The sequence below is a fragment of the Clupea harengus genome, chromosome 17 (genome assembly GCF_900700415.2).
Source record: "Clupea harengus chromosome 17, Ch_v2.0.2, whole genome shotgun sequence".
Classification (NCBI taxonomy): Eukaryota; Metazoa; Chordata; class Actinopteri; order Clupeiformes; family Clupeidae; genus Clupea; species Clupea harengus.
In genome coordinates, this window is record NC_045168.1 from 14,142,469 (window position 1) to 14,161,739 (window position 19,271).

Genomic DNA, 19,271 nt, shown 5'->3' on the forward strand with positions numbered 1-19,271 from the left:
CAATCAAGGCCTTCAGAATACAGAGACCGCACAGACACTGTGTCCTCGCAGTGATGTAAGGAAACCAGTCCCATAACATCAGCCATTAAGCTGTTGCACTCATTGAATAGGAGTATTGACAATATTGTGCTGACTATCACTAAACGCATCGATTGTATTGTCAATGTGGTCTTAACCAGTGTCTTGACATCCATCTTTTCTGTTTCTGTTCTCAGCATCACCACAGACAAGAATGAGGACTTTTGCTGCTCAGTTAACTCTCCCTGGGTGGACCAAAAATATCGAGAATTTATGTAAGAGAAGCTTTCGAGTTAATCATTTTTAAAAAATCACGAGAGCTTGTTTTCAGCCATTTCTACCATTGGTACATGTATTATTCTAGATATTATTAGCTGTTTGTTAGATATAAAATGTTCATGTTCAAATATAAATGTGGATTTATGTCTAATGTTATATGAATTGCTATGTCTTGTTTTCTTCTACCAGGAGGAACCTGAGGAGGACCAGGGCATCTAGAGCATCCACACCTCTGGCACGTCTCACATCCTCGACACCAAGCACAGCATTCAGCACTGACCAGTCACCTACAGAGGGGTCTGGACAGTGACCTCCGTGGCTGACGAACTGATAATTGTTCTAGGAGTTTTTGGATGCATAGCTTCGAATATCTATTTTGTCTGTGTTTTATTGGAACTGATTGTAAATTATTTAAATGAATATCCTAATATTATTTGTATTTATGCTCGGAGGATATGCTAGGACTGTGCAATATTGCAACGTACCTCAGAGGAGTACCTATACTCCATACCATTGCACTTTGTGTACATTTAGAATGACAGTTGTTATTTTTTTACTTCTTAATCTATTATTTACTTTTATTGTATTCTTGTTGTTGTTATACTGTACGTTGTTCCTCATGGCACCAGCGAGAGAAGTGCTCTGAATGTTGGTGTATGCAAAGATATACAATGACAATAAAAGCGTTTAATTCAATTTCAATCTTAATTCAGTTCAATTTATTAATGTATTTATGACAGTGTATGACCTTTACTAGACTACTTGACTCACCCGTGAAACAGATGTCAAAGTCATAACTTTTTCATCTTGCCAAAATTAGAAAAGTCCTATCCCTCCATGATGCAGAAAATCTAATACACGCTTTTATTACATTGCGAATAGCATGCTCTCCTGTCCGGATGCAGCTACAACTGAACTCCCATCCACTTACTCATAGACTAGTGTTTCCCAAACCTTTCACTTACTCATAGACTACTGTTTCCCAAACCTTTCACTTACTCATAGACTACTGTTTCCCAAACCTTTCACTTACACATAGACTACTGTTTCCCAAACCTTTCACTTACTCATAGACTACTGTTTCCCAAACCTTTCACTTACACATAGAGTAGTGTTTCCCAAACCTTTCACTTACTCATAGAGTAGTGTTTCCCAATCTTTCACGATCAGGACCTCTTATGATTTATGAGAGAAAAAAATTCACCCTCAACCCGTGCCCCCCTGTTGTGACTCCATACTTTCAGAACCACTGTCAACCTGTGTCACGACTCACAGCACGTGCGCACACACACACCTGTACTCATTTCCACCAACAATTCTCAGTCCACACTGGAAAAAAAATAGCTCTAATATATTCTTCATGTCTCATGTCATGAGTGCAGGGTAACCATGAATACTGATGAGTCAGGAAGTTTCAAGATGACATGATACAGAAACGTCTGGGTGTCTGGGTGTGAGTTTGTCAGTTACAGATGAGATATAGCTCCCATTCCAGTAAATCAAAAGCTGTATCCATCACTTTGCAGAACCACAAAGAACCCCCCCCCCCCCCCTGACAAATGTACTGTTCTCCGTGTACTTCTTGCTTGCTGCTGGCTGTACAATTCCTGCCAGATATTTCCTGTATTACTGTCAGGACGTCTGACAAAAAGTTATTTTTATACGTTTTTTTAGTTTACAATAGTTTACAACAACCATAAACTACTGAACACAAGCCTAATAAATGAATACTGCTGCTCAAGACAGACCTTATTGGGCACTAATACAGACATATTAATATTAGTAACATGCAATCTAATGGATGACATGTGATCACTGAAATCAAATGTCACCAAATATGGAAGGTGAGAAAGGGAAGCCCACCACCCTTATATTCTTCAATTCGCCATTTCAGTTTCTTTATTAAGATGTATGAGGTCTTCACACCTAATGACTATCTGCCATACAGTAGGTGTTCCAATGCCTCTGCGTCTCTGAACGACAGTCGTGACGCTTTAGACCTGTGATGTGTGGGATGTGTTAAATTGTCAAAATGACAACCACTAAACAAACCAGACTATTGAGGATTCACTATGAAATGGTAGCAAAACCTTTCTGAATACGTTCAGTCACAATAACTGATCTTATTCTGTCTCCTCACAGGACCTAGTTTAGTACGCGGGGGGCGGTAGAACATATTCCTGGCAACAAAAAAAAAAAACATGTTCACTTTCACAGGAAAAGATCATTTGGTCACCGGTGTGTCCATATTAGGTTGTGGTGATGTGTGACATGAAATGCAGCTTCCGTAATCTAGTACAATTCAGACATTCTGTATCTCACACAGACTTCTCCAAAGGAGCAGAGCAGAATAGAACAAGTCCCAAGGATGAATGCCAAGTAAAACAAATAAGATATATCCCATACACAACCTAACACCGCAATGCAATGAAAAAATAAAATAGAAAAATGTTCCATAAAGTTCCATTGATTTTTTTAGAATATCGTTGTTCATACTAGTCTAATGTATTGACTGGCAGTTACTCTGCCCTTATACTAATGGTATGTTCTGTAGATAGGATATGTCAAAGATAGGTACTGCTATAAATTGCTGTAACTCCAGTAATATGTTATGGCGTGTGTTATTAGATTAGATTAGATTCAACTTTATTGTCATTGCACAGAATACAAGTACTAAGACAACAAAATGCAGTTTAGCATCTAACCAGAAGTGCAAAAAAGCAGTAAAAGTGCAGAGTATGTGCATATGTAAAGTGGAATATGTAAATAAATGAGATATGTTCAGTAAGAAATAGATATGGAGTATGAACAGTATTGATACAATGGCCTGAGATCAGTCAGAGCATCACCAACTGCTACCCATCCCACCCACCAACATTCTTTCCATATGGTTTGACCTCCTACACGTTTGGCATGGTTGGTTAGAGCTGAATACCAGAGGTGTTAATGGAACTAATGAAGTTGTCAGTGACCAATAGAACAATCTTCCACGGTTTCAGGGACTGTCTCCACTGCAAAAATAGCATTTCCTCTGCAATGGTGTTAGCAACCACGTTTCCACACATGCTACCGTGCAACTCCTCCACTCTAGACAGCAATGGCAGCTCATCACAGAGGCAGAAAACAACCAACCTCAACCCCCAAAATAAAACAGATAAAATAGATTCTGATGCTTTTGATGACCAGGCCAGACATATTTTATGATATTCCCTGATATACTGTAGGGACACAGCTGTCATGCTTGTGTCATTAAGTTGTGTCCTGTGCCTAAAAGGCCTAGCACATAGATATAAACCAATACTGACATAATAGCATGTGATTGGCAGCGTGACACTAAATGCTGTGAAGTTGTTGCACTGACAAGAAAGTGGATTTCTATTAGCCGCGCAACAAATAATATCACAGGGTGTGAAACACAGGATTATTAATATAACAGTTACATAATATGTTACAATATAGTGGTACATCCTAAAATTCCTGTAATCTGAAGGTGGGCCATTGAAGTTTTTTCATCCACCTTTACTGGCAAGAAACAATCATGTCTGTGAACGTGTGAAAACCCAACCATAACTGTAACAATACCAGAGGGACACATCAAACTTGCTACAGGCAACTGTCAGGCTGTATTTACCAATAAGTAAGCTTCCATCCCAAGTTATCTACTGTGTGAAGACTGAGTATGCAGGGAGAGGTTGGATTCCTAATGTGTCTGTGTCTGGTGATGACTGAGTATGCAGGGAGGGGTTGGATTCCTAGAGTGTTTGGTGAAGACTGCAGGGGTGTTTCTAAAGTGTCTGGTGAAGATTAGCAAGAGCATCTGTGACAGCATATCTTAACTTCAGAGAAACTGTGAACATCACCAGCTGGTTCACATGTTACTCAGTGTATGGCTGAGAAGTGAGATTACTCACAGTATACTCATACTGAGATTACACACACACACACACACACACACACACACACACACACACACACACACACACACACACACACACACACACACACACACACACACACACACACACACACACACACACACACACACACACACACACACACACACACACACACACACACACACACACCTCCCCCTCTGCTCCTTCGATATTCAGTTTCAATTTGATTAAGGCAACATGCTAAAAAGAAGCTAAGTGACATTAAGTAACTTAGAAAATTAAATAACATTTGATTAATTACAAACTTGTTCTTACTCATGAATTTGTAGTGGTGAGCAGGGACTTCATTCAAGGGGATTGAATCATTTTTGTACTGCATTAAATGTAATTTGTAAGACATCGTAAGAAACAGTAATTGGGCTAATTATTAAAAAAATAGACAGTGCACTTAATCAAAACCGGGGGGGGGGGGGGGGCTTGCAGGCCTTGCTTGCTCAGCACTGTCTATATTAACAGGGAAGTTTCCTCCCTCCAATATCTCTTGACAAATGGAAAGTTAATGGAAGTTCCCTTGCTTTCATTTCAAGGTATAGAAGACATCTCCAGTGTGACTCGGCATGAAGTCATGTTTAACTCTGCCGGTTCCTTCCTCTCGTGACTTGCATGAATACCAGATGTTGTGGATAAATACAGGAAGGAAGCAGTCACAACTCACCTTCATTAGTGCCTCCAATGACCTACATAGTGACTGACTGACTGACTGACATGAACAATGGCACATTTTAATGCCTTCAGCGAAAGAGAGTTAAATGGGAGCACAGTTACATAATGAGTTAGGGTTAGAAGTACTTTAATCAACTATGGTCATTAAAGTTATAAAAGATACCTTGAAAGTATGTTGTTAATGTGGAACATAACTTTCTGTCATGGCAGACCAGTTTGAATGTATTAGACAAATATAAACTGATGACCTCATGCCACTTTCAAAAGAAGGGGGTGTACACTGTCAGAAAGAAAGAAAATGGAAATCCTTGAGGGTGCATGTGACAACCCACTTCTGCTTTCTTTGGTCTATAAATATGCGGCGAGAGTAACCTCCACACTACTTCTTCAGCCCGCAGAGCCCACTGTTCACTATGCAGTCTCCCATGACCTTCTTCAGGAGCCTGGTCCTCATGACCATCATTGCTTCGGTCACCTGGATGAGAGCAGGTAAAGTGGATTACCTATGTCTTCTGCTTGTAGGGAAGATCTCATAGGTCTTGTTATTGAATATGTTGTAGCACAGTGTTTCTTGACATTGTGGTGTTCAGTGCAGTGTATGTTATTCATACGACTGATGTTTAAACTCATCTCTCACAGATGCTGAAAAGTTTGTGTCCTGCTGCACAGCCGTGTCTAATGAGGAGGTGATGGACCCGATCGTTGGCTTCAGAATACAGAAGGCGGATAATCACTGCGTGGCTGCAATGATGTAAGAAAAAAAATCATCCTCATCTTTGTAGAAACATGTAGAAAATGTAACAAAGAAATGAGAGAGGATGCAAGGAACTCAAAAACAATGAGGAAACAAAACAAAAACATGTAAAAGTCATTTCAGCTCTGTGGTTGTCATCTGGGTGTTGAACTTGAAGCCTGTTCTGTGTCTCCTGCAGTCTTAAGACGGAGAATAATGAAGACTTCTGCTGTCCCATTCGCGCTCCATGGGTGAAGACCAAGATTGTAGAGTTTATGTAAGTAACAACTTTATACATCGAATACAGTTTCACACAATTCAACAATTCAGTATGCCTTAGTGAATGAATGAGAGGTGTCCAAAAGGAGGACGTCTGGCATGGAGGCCATCATGGAGGCCATCTGTACATTGTGTTGAGTTGGAGGGGAATCTTCATGTGTTGATTGTATCTCCTCATGTGTTGAACAGGGGAAACCTCAGAAGGGAGAGGCAAGCTAAAGTCTCTACACCGCAGCGTCTCATCACCTCAGGACAAAAGGCTTAAAGAACCGGGGTCCAACTCTCCAGATGTGAGATCTGGCCGACGATTATTTTTAAATCTCTGTTTTTCAGTCATACAGAGCCTTCTTTAATTTGTGAGGAAATGGTGTCGTCAAACATCCGTTAATATTGAATTATTTATTCATTTTATTTATTACAACACAAAAAGTATGGGGTTCTTGACCAAAATATATCAAATTGACCCATATATTGTGGTTAGATTATTTAATATTTAAATCAGGTAATGTGTGAAAATTTAAGTTTTATTGTACTTTATTTTTTACTGATTTATTTATTTTTAAACTTTGAATAATGTGTGCTGGAAACACATTTTAGTTCCATACATCCGAGATGTTGAATTTGATTTGTTTTTACTTAAAACGTTGTGACGTTGTGTGGAGTATGTATGTCCTTCTTGACCAGTAAATTAAAAATACCTTACTTTGATAATGCAGTCTTTCTGGGATGATTGATTTTTAAAAAATAAAAAAAGTTGTCTAATGACCTGACTTCAGCGGGAACAAAAAACATTTGCATTTCTACTCTAGCCACCTTGGTGTAAACATCACCCATTTCTACTCTAGCCGCCTTGGTGTAAACATCACCCATTCTACTCTAGCCACCTTGGTGTAAACATCACCCATGTATAATGACATGTGCATGGTTACATATGCAGATGAAATAACCTGTGCATTGGTGGGGAGAGTTCAGTCAGTGAGAACGAGGTGTGATGGCTTGTGGAAAGAGGTTGTTGGCCAGCCTGGTGGTGAAGGCCTTGATGCTTCTGCATCTCCTACCAGACGGCAGGAGCTGAAACAATCAATGGGAAGGATGGACTGCGGTCGTCTACAAGTGATTTAGCACCAGGTTCTTCACGAACATGCGGTGTAGTGTCAGGAGAAGTGCAGCGCTTTTCCGGTCACACCCCGACCCAGTCACCCCGACCCAGTCCCGACCCAGGGGGGCCCCGGCTACTCCAGACCAACCGAAACACTTTTACACAAACACGGATCCGCTGGCGGGTTCGAATCTACCCACTCTGGAGACCGGATTCAAAAGGTTGCGGATTCAGTCACCCAATCCGCCGGGTTCGTGTAAACAAGAGGCTGATCCGACAACATTTCTTTACGGATTGCTGTAGTGCTCCACAATACTTTAAACATACGTGTTACATGGCCCTGCCATTGAAGATAATATATTTCCGCCTGTGTGTAGGCCTATGTTTAAAGTATTGTGGAGCATTCAGGGACGTAAATGTCAACTACTTCACACATTTTATTTAATTTTTGGAATGTCCTGAACATATTCCACCCCCCATTCATTGAGACACAATCTTTAGTTTCATCAGCAAAGTGTGAAACGTGTCATATGGCCCTGCCATTGAAGATAATGCATTTTCGCCGGTGTGTAGGCCTATGTTTAAAGTATTGTGGAGCATTCAGGGACGTAAATCTCAACTACTTTACACATTTTATTTAATGTTTGGAGTGTCCTGAACATATTCCACCCCACTTTTATTGAGACACAATCTTTAGTTTCATCAGCAAAGTGTGAAACGTGTCATATGGCCCTGCCATTGAAGTAATGCATTTTTGCCTGTGTGTAGGCCTATGTTTAAAGTATTGTGGAGCATTCAGGGACGTAAATCTCAACTACTTCACACATTTTATTTTATGTTTAGAATGTCCTGAACATATTCCACCCCCTTTCATTGAGACACAATCTTTAGTTTCATCAGCAAAGTGTGATACGTGTCACATGGCAATACCCTGGCATTGGAGATAATCCTTTTTCACCTGTGTGATCTGTGTATCAAGTGTTTTTTCACAGTGAATGACCAGAATAATGACTGCTAAACATATTTTACCCTATCTCTACAGTGTTCTGAACAAGTTCAACCAACTTTAATGAAGGCATAATCATTTTATCAGCAGATTGTGGTGTGTTTTACTTTTTCTTAATACAATATTTTCAATATTGCCTGTTTAGTCAGTGTTCATTATATTTAAACAAGAAAACCATACTTTTGTAACATCAGTGAATCGTTTTTAACCCATTTTGATGTTACTATGAAATTTATATTTCTGACAGTTTTTAAGAAACACGGGGCTAATAAGGGACTTTTATTTTGAAAAATCGTAACCGGTCGCTCGAGCTCATTTGACTATCGTTGCTCACTGAACGCTGCTAACATAAACGATAGCGAATAATCGCGGTCACATGACCATCTCACTCCTATCAAGTCAGATTGAGGGCAATGCGGGGACAATGCCAGTCAATGGCATAGCCAAATCAAAACGAACCATCTCACTGCCTACTCAACATAAACGTGTAATCGCCAGGCAAAAAAGTTTCAGTGAAAGGGAGAGAACGAAACGGATTACTTACATGTGACGCAAACGGGAATCGCAACGTTCAGCAGAATGTAAAATGGGAAGTTTACATTCTGGGAAGCCGACCCGTATTCTGCTGTGCGAGGAGGCAGCGCACCTGTATCTTATTTGTTAATGGGGAAAGGATAGGACTTGTCTTTGCTCGAGAGAGAGAATGGTTGCTGAGTTCTGAGCCAAGGGCTGCCGTTCCGTGCGTGATATGTCCCCCCTGCTGACGAGTCTGAAGAAGTTAGGGGGTAAGTGCCGGTGTGACATAACGCAGATCACAATTTGAGCTGATAACCGTGCGATCACGGGTGTTTGATTTTGTATGAATGAAACCCACGTCAGGCAGCAGTGGAAACTAAGCCAGCAACAGTTTGTAAGCTTTTGACTACTACTGAACTTAACCCTTTTGTGCATTGCTGGTGGTCTCCGTGATTCAGTGCCCAGTTAAAAATGGGTCCAAATCGTAAAGAACTTGGAGAAGCCAGAGTGTAGGCTTACGCCACACACAAACCCCTGCTTCCAAGAAGACCTGCTGCTGAAACTTTTCGAGGCAACAAACTTCCCGTCAACCAAGTCAACTGATCCATCTGTCTTGGTCAGGGACGGACAGGAGAGTGTTCTGTTCTTCTGCATGTTTTTCTGTTGGGGTTCTTAGTGGAGGAAACCCCTTGTGAACACGGGGAGAACATGCAAACTCCACACAGAAAGGCCCGGGAGATAGCCCACCTGAGCACTGAAGGCCTGGGGAGATAACATTCATATGAATTAATCAAAAACTATTATTCATGGCATACCATATGGAAAAGGTCTGACAATCACAGATGTCATACAAAAGAATACAACATATGAAATCGCTCAATATAATTGTGTTGAACTGGGCTTGAATATATTTCTTGTCAATTGAATCAAACAAGACAGACATTTGGAGGTGTATAATCTATAGAAGAATAAAGAAATGCTATAATGTTATTATTTTCTTATAATAATCTGTGAAAAACCAAACCAAGGGCATGCACATTTGAATGCATGATTATATGTAATTGTCAGGAGGGTCAGGTGTTTGTGGGTGTGCAAAGTCTGTTAACAAGAAACAATCACTATGTATAAAGAATGGGCATTAACGGTTTGGTATTTTCATTGCCAAAGTATAATTGATGCCTATGGTAGTAGGTGGGTGTGTCCATGCGAGGATATCTTTTGCACCGCAGGTTTATTATTTTATTTCTGACAGACACATCTAGTCTCTAGTGTCAGCATGTTCAATTTGATGATTCTTCCAGCAGGTGGCAACAAAGAGCTTTGAACGTTTGCATTAGGCGTCATTAACAGTAACCATGGCAGCTCTGGCTTAGCTTTAAACACGGATTACTCACAGTTACTAAATTGGCAACTCCATAACTTTCAGCTGCATTGGCTGCTGTTGATTATAAGATGTCCCTACATTTTTGTAAATAAATTCTGAAATTCTGCACTTTTTTCAGTGTGGTTCTTTTGGGTGTAAAATAACATATGTACCTCCATGCTTGAAGGTGGTAAAAAGTCTTGGTAACACTTTAGTTTAAGGATACCTGCATAAGGACACATTCATAAGCACAGTATAACTATTGAAAAGCATAGTAGTATTCATGTCTGCTTACGCATTGTGACCCTTCAAGAAATAGTCTTGATTGTATTGAGACATCAGGGACTCGTTTCATGGGCAGACTGTGTGATATGATGGGAAATATGTGAGGATATATCCATAATATATATATATATATATATAACTATGTGATATGTGAGGATATATCCATAAAATAAGGGACTCCTGCTTTCATATGTTCCCTTATGTCAGGACAGTGTAATGTATTCCATTGTGCATCTTATGTCATGTTGTGAATACTGATGTAAGCTCTTCGTGAATGTTGAAGAATTGGTCTTAAATTCGTTTTTAGTGTTTATAAATGTGTCGACTTTATATATTTACCATTTAAACAAAATATTACCAAAGAGTTTCATGAGGTCGCTGTGGGAGCTTGTGATTGCGCCTACAGCTCACTACACCTTCTTATCTCTTATTTCTTTTCCTTTTTTTTTTTTTTTTTACAGCTATAGAACATTGGGTAAAAGAAAGCACATCCCTCCTTTCATGTATACAAATGTGTTACAAAGGTGCAGACCATAACACATTTTGCAATGAATTATTATATTTTTTTAAATTAAGGGCCATGTTAGCTTTTATGACAAATGTCTCTGCCACTGGTGGCTCAGTCTGTCCTCTAACAGGGGTCTCTGTAAGAGGCTGGAAATGGCAGAGGGTCCGTTGAAGTGGACTTAGTGTTTCACTCATCACTTCCACAACACGTGATGCTCTCCACCCCTGCCGAAATTCTCAGGAAAATGACAGAGCAATTTACCACCAAGGCTCTTATTACATGGGAATTAAAGTGATGTTGACGCTGACAGGCTAACTCACTGGGGCATCACATGATAAGAGTGTTGGTCACGGCTATGTGCTCAAATTGCTTAACCCCATCTTTTACAATGTCCTACAAGTCCCTGTGATTTCCCTCATGATGGCGTAAATGTAAGCACAAATCACGAGGAATCTCAGGGGCCACATTAAACGAAAGGCAGCTGAAGCGATGGCAGAGAGGTTATCCTGGCCGTACCTAACCCAGTATGCCACCCAGCTGCTGGTGCAAACCTTGGTGAGTTCCCGCCTTGACTACTGCAACGCCCCCCTAACGGGCCTGCCGGCTTGCGTGGTGAAACCACTACAGATGATCCAGAACGCAGCGACGCTTCTGGTGTTCAACCAACCGAAAAGGGCACACGTCACCCCGCTACTCATTGAGCTCCACTGGCTGCCGGTAGCTGCTTGCATTAAGTTCAAGTCACTTATGCTTGCCTAGAGAGTGCTTGCTGGTTCTGCTCCCATCTACCTAAATGCTCTTGTAAGGGCAAATGTTACACCCAGGACGCTGCGCTCGTCTAGTGAGCGGCGTTTGGCACTGCCGTCTGTGCAAACACAGCAATCCAGACTATTCTCATTCTCAGTAACTGCCTAGTACTACCAGAGCAGGGGCGTCCCTCTCTACCTTCAAGAAGCTTTTGAAGACCCAACTCTTCAGAGAGCACCTCCCTTCCTAACTGGCACCTTGACTACTGCTTAACTTGCACTTACAGCAGTTACATTCCTGCACTTCTTTTTCATTTCTATGTCGTTTTTCTATTTCTTATGTAAAGTAGTATTTATTGTTACACCATGTTTTTTATTGCTCTTAGCTTGACTGTTCTCTCCCTTGTATGTCGCTTTGGACAAAAGCGTCTGCTAAATGACTAAATGTAAATGTAAATGTAAATCCAACTCTCTCTACATTCCACAAAGGAAGTGTCTTGAGACCAGGAGAGTTAGATGATAAACAATACTCCTGTGGGTCAGGGTTACAGTTCACTTCACGTCATCACTGACATCTGCAGGTCAGGAGTTCAATATACTCCTGCACAATATTACACAAAGATTGTCTACACCTCTTCACCATTGACTAAAAAAACTAAATATTTTTTATCTTACTGCTTCTATCTCACTGTCACAAGTTGTGTGAGTGGATAGAATGATGTAAACCACAACAATGCTGTGGTTCTGTTCATTCTGCTTTGAGCGCAGGAATACCAGCGGGGGAGGCTATTTTAATTTAGGGGATTTCTACTCAGGACCCCTGGAAAAATGGCAAACTAGAGTGGAATTTCCCAGTGCCGTTTTTTGTGCCACTTCTTGTCTCTCTCAACATCAAGCAACTGAAAGTATGATGCAAAGCAATCTTTAAACATCTTCCTCTTTCGCAAGGCGCCCTGGATGTTGACAAATGGACATGATGACCTCACCTCTGAATGGGAGGCAGAAGATAAGAAGGAGGGGTTTTGGAAAGGCGGTGACAGACCACTTCTGCTTTCGGTGAGCATTAAATACACCCGCCAAAGTGGCCTCTTTGAGAAGTGTTCTAGGCACAGACCAGAGAGTCCAGCAATGAAAATGCAGTCTCCAAGGATATTATTCAGGAGTTTGGCTATCATGGTCATCATTACTTCAGTCATTTGGGCAAAAGCAGGTAATATTATTTGTCTCTTGATTTGGGGGTTTATACTGTATATATTGTGTTATATAGTTATTATTTCTGGTATAGCATTGTGTTTCTTGACACTGTGGTGGTCACCGCGACACAGACTGATGTTTAAATTTCACCACGTGCCACAGATGCTGAAAAGTTCACCTCCTGCTGCACAGCTGTGTCTGATGAAGAGGTGACGGGCCCAATCAAGGCCTTCAGGATACAGAGACCGCACAGTCACTGTGTCCTCGCAGTTATGTAAGAAAACCAGTCCCATAACGTCAGCCATTAAGCTGTTGCACTAAGCTCATTGAATAGGAGTATTGACAATATTGTGCTGACTATCACTAAACGCATCGATTGTATTGTCAATGTGGTCTTAACCAGTGTCTTGACATCCATCATTTCTGTTTCTGTTCTCAGCATCACCACAGACAAGAATGAGGACTTTTGCTGCTCAGTTAACTCTCCCTGGGTGGACAAAAAATATCGAGAATTTATGTAAGAGAAGCTTTCGAGTTCATCATTTTTTTTTTATCACATGAGAGCTTGTTTTCAGCCATTGCTACCATTGGTACATGTACTATTCTAGAAAGTATTAGCTGTTTGTTAGATATAAAATGTTCATGTTAAAATATAAATGTGGATTTATGTCTAATGTTATATGAATTGCTATGTCTTGTTTTCTTCTACCAGGAGGAACCTGAGGAGGACCAGGGCATCTAGAGCATCCACACCTCTGGCACGTCTCACATCCTCAACACCAAGCACAGCATTCAGCACTGACCAGTCACCTACAGAGGGGTCTGGACAGCGACGTCTCACATCCTCGACACCAAGCACAGCATTCAGCACTGACCAGTCACCTACAGAGGGGTCTGGACAGTGACCTCCGTGGCTGACGAACTGATAATTGTTCTGGGAGTTTTTGGATGCATAGCTTCGAATATCTATTTTGTCTGTGTTTTATTGGAACTCATTGTAAATTATTTAAATGAATATCCTAATATTATTTGTATTTATGCTCGGAGGATATGCTAGGACTGTGCAATATTGCAACGTACCTCAGAGGAGTACCTATACTCCATACCATTGCACTTTGTGTACATTTAGAATGACAGTTCTTATTTTTTTACTTCTTAATCTATTATTTACTTTTATTGTATTCTTGTTGTTGTTATACTGTACGTTGTTCCTCATGGCACCAGCAGGAGCAGTGCTCTGAATGTTGGTGTATGCAAAGATATACAATGACAATAAAAGCTTTTAATTCAATTTCAATCTTAATTCAGTTCAATTTATTAATGTATTTATGACAGTGTATGACCTTTACTAGACTACTTGACTCACCCGTAAAACAGATGTCAAAGTCATAACTTTTTCATCTTGCCAAAATTAGAAAAGTCCTATCCCTCCATGATGCAGAAAATCTAATACACGCTTTTATTACATTGCGAATAGCATGCTCTCCTGTCCGGATGCAGCTACAACTGAACTCCCATCCACTTACTCATAGACTAGTGTTTCCCAAACCTTTCACTTACTCATAGACTACTGTTTCCTAAACCTTTCACTTACACATAGAGTAGTGTTTCCCAAACCTTTCACTTACTCATAGAGTAGTGTTTCCCAATCTTTCACGATCAGGACCTCTTATGATTTATGAGAGAAAAAAATTCACCCTCAACCCGTGCCCCCCTGTTGTGACTCCATACTTTCAGAACCACTGTCAACCTGTGTCACGACTCACAGCACGAGCGCACACACACACACCTGTACTCAACTCCACCAACAATTCTCAGTCCACACTGGAAAAATAATAGCTCTAATATATTCTTCATGTCTCATGTCATGAGTGCAGGGTAACCATGAATACTGATGAGTCAGGAAGTTTCAAGATGACATGATACAGAAACGTCTGGGTGTCTGGGTGTGAGTTTGTCAGTTACAGATGAGATATAGCTCCCATTCCAGTAAATCAAAAGCTGTACCCATCACTTTGCAGAACCACAAAGACACCCCCCCCCCCCCCCCCCCGCCTGACAAATGTACTGTTCTCCGTGTACTTTTTGCTTGCTGCTGGCTGTACAATTCCTGCCAGATATTTCTTGTATTACTGTCAGGACGTCTGACAAAAAGTTCTTTTTATACGTTTTTTTAGTTTACAATAGTTTACAACAACCATAAACTACTGAACACAAGCCTAATAAATGAATACTGCTGCTCAAGACAGACCTTATTGGGCACTAATACAGACATATTAATATTAGTAACATGCAATCTAATGGATGACATGTGATCACTGAAATCAAATGTCACCAAATATGGAAGGTGAGAAAGGGAAGCCCACCACCCTTATATTCTTCAATTCTCCATTTCAGTTTCTTTATTAAGATGTATGAGGTCTTCACACCTAATGACTATCTGCCATACAGTAGGTGTTCCAATGCCTCTGCATCTCTGAACGACAGTCGTGACGCTTTAGACCTGTGATGTGTGGGATGTGTTAAATTGTCAAAATGACAACCACTAAACAAACCAGACTATTGAGGATTCACTATGAAATGGTAGCAAAACCTTTCTGAAGACGTTCAGTCACAATAACTGATCTTATTCTGTCTCCTCACAGGACCTAGTTTAGTACGCGGGGGCGGTAGAACATATTCCTGGCAAAAAAAAAAAAAAACATGTTCACTTTCACAGGAAAAGATCATTTGGTCACCGGTGTGTCCATATTAGGTTGTGGTGATGTGTGACATGAAATGCAGCTTCCGTAATCTAGTACAATTCAGACATTCTGTATCTCACACAGACTTCTCCAAAGGAGCAGAGCAGAACAGAACAGGTCCCAAGGATGAATGCCAAGTAAAACCAATAAGATATATCCCATACACAACCTAACACCGCAATGCAATGAATAAATAAAATAGAAAAATGTTCCATAAAGTTCCATAGATTTTTTTAGAATATCATTGTTCATACTAGTCTAATGTATTGACTGGCAGTTACTCTGCCCTTATACTAATGGTATGTTCTGTAGATAGGATATGTCAAAGATAGGTACTGCTATAAGTTGCTGTAACTCCAGTAATATGTTATGGCGTGTGTTATTAGATTAGATTAGATTAGATTCAACTTTATTGTCATTGCACAGAATACAAGTACTAAGACAACAAAATGCAGTTTAGCATCTAACCAGAAGTGCAAAAAAGCAGTAAAAGTGCAGAGTATGTAAAGTGGAATATGTAAATAAATAAGATATGTTCAGTAAGAAATAGATATGGAGTATGAACAGTATTGATACAATGGCCTGAGATCAGTCAGAGCATCACCAACTGCTACCCATCCCACCCACCAACATTCTTTCCATATGGTTTGACCTCCTACAAGTTTGGCGTGGTTGGTTAGAGCTGAATACCAGAGGTGTTAATGGAACTAATGAAGTTGTCAGTGACCAATAGAACAATCTTCCACGGTTTCAGGGACTGTCTCCACTGCAAAAATAGCATTTCCTCTGCAATGGTGTTAGCAACCACGTTTCCACACATGCTACCGTGCAACTCCTCCACTCTAGACAGCAATGGCAGCTCATCACAGAGGCAGAAAACAACCAACCTCAACCCCCAAAATAAAACAGATAAAATAGATAGATTCTGATGCTTTTGATGACCAGGCCAGACATATTTTATGATATTCCCTGATATACTGTAGGGACACAGCTGTCATGCTTGTGTCATTAAGTTGTGTCCTGTGCCTAAAAGGCCTAGCACATAGATATAAACCAATACTGACATAATAGCATGTGATTGGCAGCGTGACACTAAATGCTGTGAAGTTGTTGCACTGACAAGAAAGTGGATTTCTAATAGCCGCGCAACAAATAATATCACAGGGTGTGAAACACAGGATTATTAATATAACAGTTACATAATATGTTACAATATAGTGGTACATCCTAAAATTTCTGTAATCTGAAGGTGGGCCATTGAAGTTTTTTCATCCACCTTTCTGGAAAGAAACAATCATGTGAACGCGTGAAAACCCAACCATAACTGTAACAATAACAGAGGGACACATCAAACTTGCTACAGGCAACTGTCAGGCTGTATTTACCAATAAGTAAGCTTCCATCCCAAGTTATCTACTGTGTGAAGACTAAGTATGCAGGGAGAGGTTGGATTCCTAATGTGTCTGTGTCTGGTGATGACTGAGTATGCAGGGAGGGGTTGGATTCCTAGAGTGTTTGGTGAAGACTGCAGGGGTGTTTCTAAAGTGTCTGGTGAAGATTAGCAAGAGCATCTGTGACAGCATATCTTAACTTCAGAGAAACTGTGAACATCACCAGCTGGTTCACATGTTACTCAGTGTATGGCTGAGAAGTGAGATTACTCACAGTATACTCATACTGAGATCACACACACACACACACACACACACACACACACACACACACACACACACCTCCCCCTCTGCTCCTTCGATATTCAGTTTCAGTTTGATTAAGGCAACATGCTAAAAAGAAGCTAAGTGACATTAAGTAACTTAGAAAATGAAATAACATTTGATTAATTACAAACTTGTTCTTACTCATGAATTTGTAGTGGTAAGCAGGGACTTCATTCAAGGGGATTGAATCATTTTTGTACTGCATTAAATGTGTGTGTGGGGGGGGGGGGGCCTTGCTTGCTCAGCACTGAAATTTCCTCCCTCCAATGTCTCTTGACAAATGGAAAGTTAATGGAAGTTCCCTTGCTTTCATTTCAAGGTATAGAAGACATCACCAGTGTGACTCGGCATGAAGTCATGTTTAACTCTGCCGGTTCCTTCCTCTCGTGACTTGCATGAATACCAGATGTTAGGGATGAATACAGGAAGTAAGCAGTCACAACTCACCTTCATTAGTGCCTCCAATGACCTACATAGTGACTGACTGACAAGGACAATGGCACATTTTAATGCCCTCAGCGAAAGAGAGTTAAATGGGAGCACAGTTAAATAATGGGTTAGGGTTTGAAGTACTTTAATCAACTATGGTCATTAAAGTTATAAAAGATACCTTGAAAGTATGTTGTTAATGTGGAACATAACTTTCTGTCATGGCAGACCAGTTCGAATGTATTAGACAAATATAAACTGATGACCTCATGCCACTTTCAAAAGGAGGGGGTGTACACTGTCGGAAACTAGGAAAATGGAAATCCTTGAGGGTGCATGTGACAACCCACTTCTGCTTTCTTTGGTCTTTAAATATGCGGCGAGAGTAACCTCCACACTACTTCTTCAGCCCACAGAGCCCACTGTTCACTATGCAGTCTCCCATGACCTTCTTCAGGAGCCTGGTCCTCATAACCATCATTGCTTCGGTCACCTGGATGAGAGCAGGTAAAGTGGATTATCTATGTCTTCTGATTGTAGGGAAGATCTCATAGGTCTTGTTATTGTATATGTTGTAGCACAGTGTTTCTTGACATTGTGGTGTTCAGTGTAGTGTGTGTTATTCATTCGGCTGGTGTTTAAACTCATCTCTCACAGATGCTGAAAAGTTTGTGTCCTGCTGCACAGCCGTGTCTAATGAGGAGGTGATGGACCCGATCGTTGGCTTCAGAATACAGAAGGCGGATAAACACTGCGTGGCTGCAATGATGTAAGAAAAATGATCATCATCTTTGTAGAAATACGTAGAAAATTTAACAAAGAAATGAGAGAGGATGCAAGGAACTCAAACACAATGAGGAAACAAAACGAAACATGTAAAAGTCATTTCAGCTTTGTGGTTGTCATCTGGGTGTTGAACTCAGCCTGTTCTGTGTCTCCTGCAGTCTTAAGACGGAGAATAATGAAGACTTCTGCTGTCCCATTCGCGCTCCATGGGTGAAGACCAAGATTGTAGAGTTTATGTAAGTAACAACTTTCATACATCGAATACAGTTTCACACAATTCAACAATTCAGTATGCCTTAGTGAATGAATGAGAGGTGTCCTAAAGGTCACGGCATGGAAGCCATCTGTACATTGTGTTGAGTTGGAGGGGAATCTTCATGTGTTGATTGTATCTCATCATGTGTTGAACAGGGGGAACCTGAGAAAGGAGAGGCAAGCTAAAGTCTCTACACTGCAGCGTCTCATCACCTCAGGACAAAAGGCTTAAAGAACCGGGGTCCAACTCTCCAGATGTGCGATCTGGCCAACGATTATTTTCAAATGTCTCTTTTTCAGTCATACAGAGCCTTCTTTAATTTGTGAGGAATTGGTCTCGTCAAACATCCGTTAATATTGAATTATTTATTCATTTTATTTATTACAACACAAAAAGTATGGTGTCCTTGACCAGAATAAATCAAATTGACCCATATTCTGTGATTAGATTATTTAATATTTAAATCAGGTAATTTAAGTTTTATTGTACTTTATTTTTTACTGATTTATTTATTTTTAAACTTTGAATGATGTGTGCTGGAAACACATTTTAGTTCCATACATCCGAGATGTTGAATTTGATTTGTATCAAAGTTTTGTTATTACTTTAAGACGTTGTGACGTTGTGTGTATGTATATACGTATGTATAGAGCTTACTTTGATAATGCAGTCTTTCTGTTGTGAATGATATAA

General features: G+C 40.4%; 1 protein-coding gene across 1 annotated transcript; it reads left to right on the plus strand.

Annotated features, from left to right (window-relative positions):
- Positions 1 to 12,534: 12,534 nt before the first annotated feature.
- LOC116224479 lies at positions 12,535 to 19,271 on the plus strand. Its single transcript, XM_031584439.1, has 8 exons — positions 12,535 to 12,661; positions 12,808 to 12,919; positions 13,085 to 13,162; positions 13,358 to 13,546; positions 17,946 to 18,043; positions 18,194 to 18,305; positions 18,481 to 18,558; positions 18,734 to 19,271. The coding sequence occupies exons 1-8, from the start codon at positions 12,580 to 12,582 to the stop codon at positions 18,807 to 18,809; spliced, it is 825 nt and encodes a 274-aa protein (XP_031440299.1). The 5' UTR covers positions 12,535 to 12,579; the 3' UTR covers positions 18,810 to 19,271.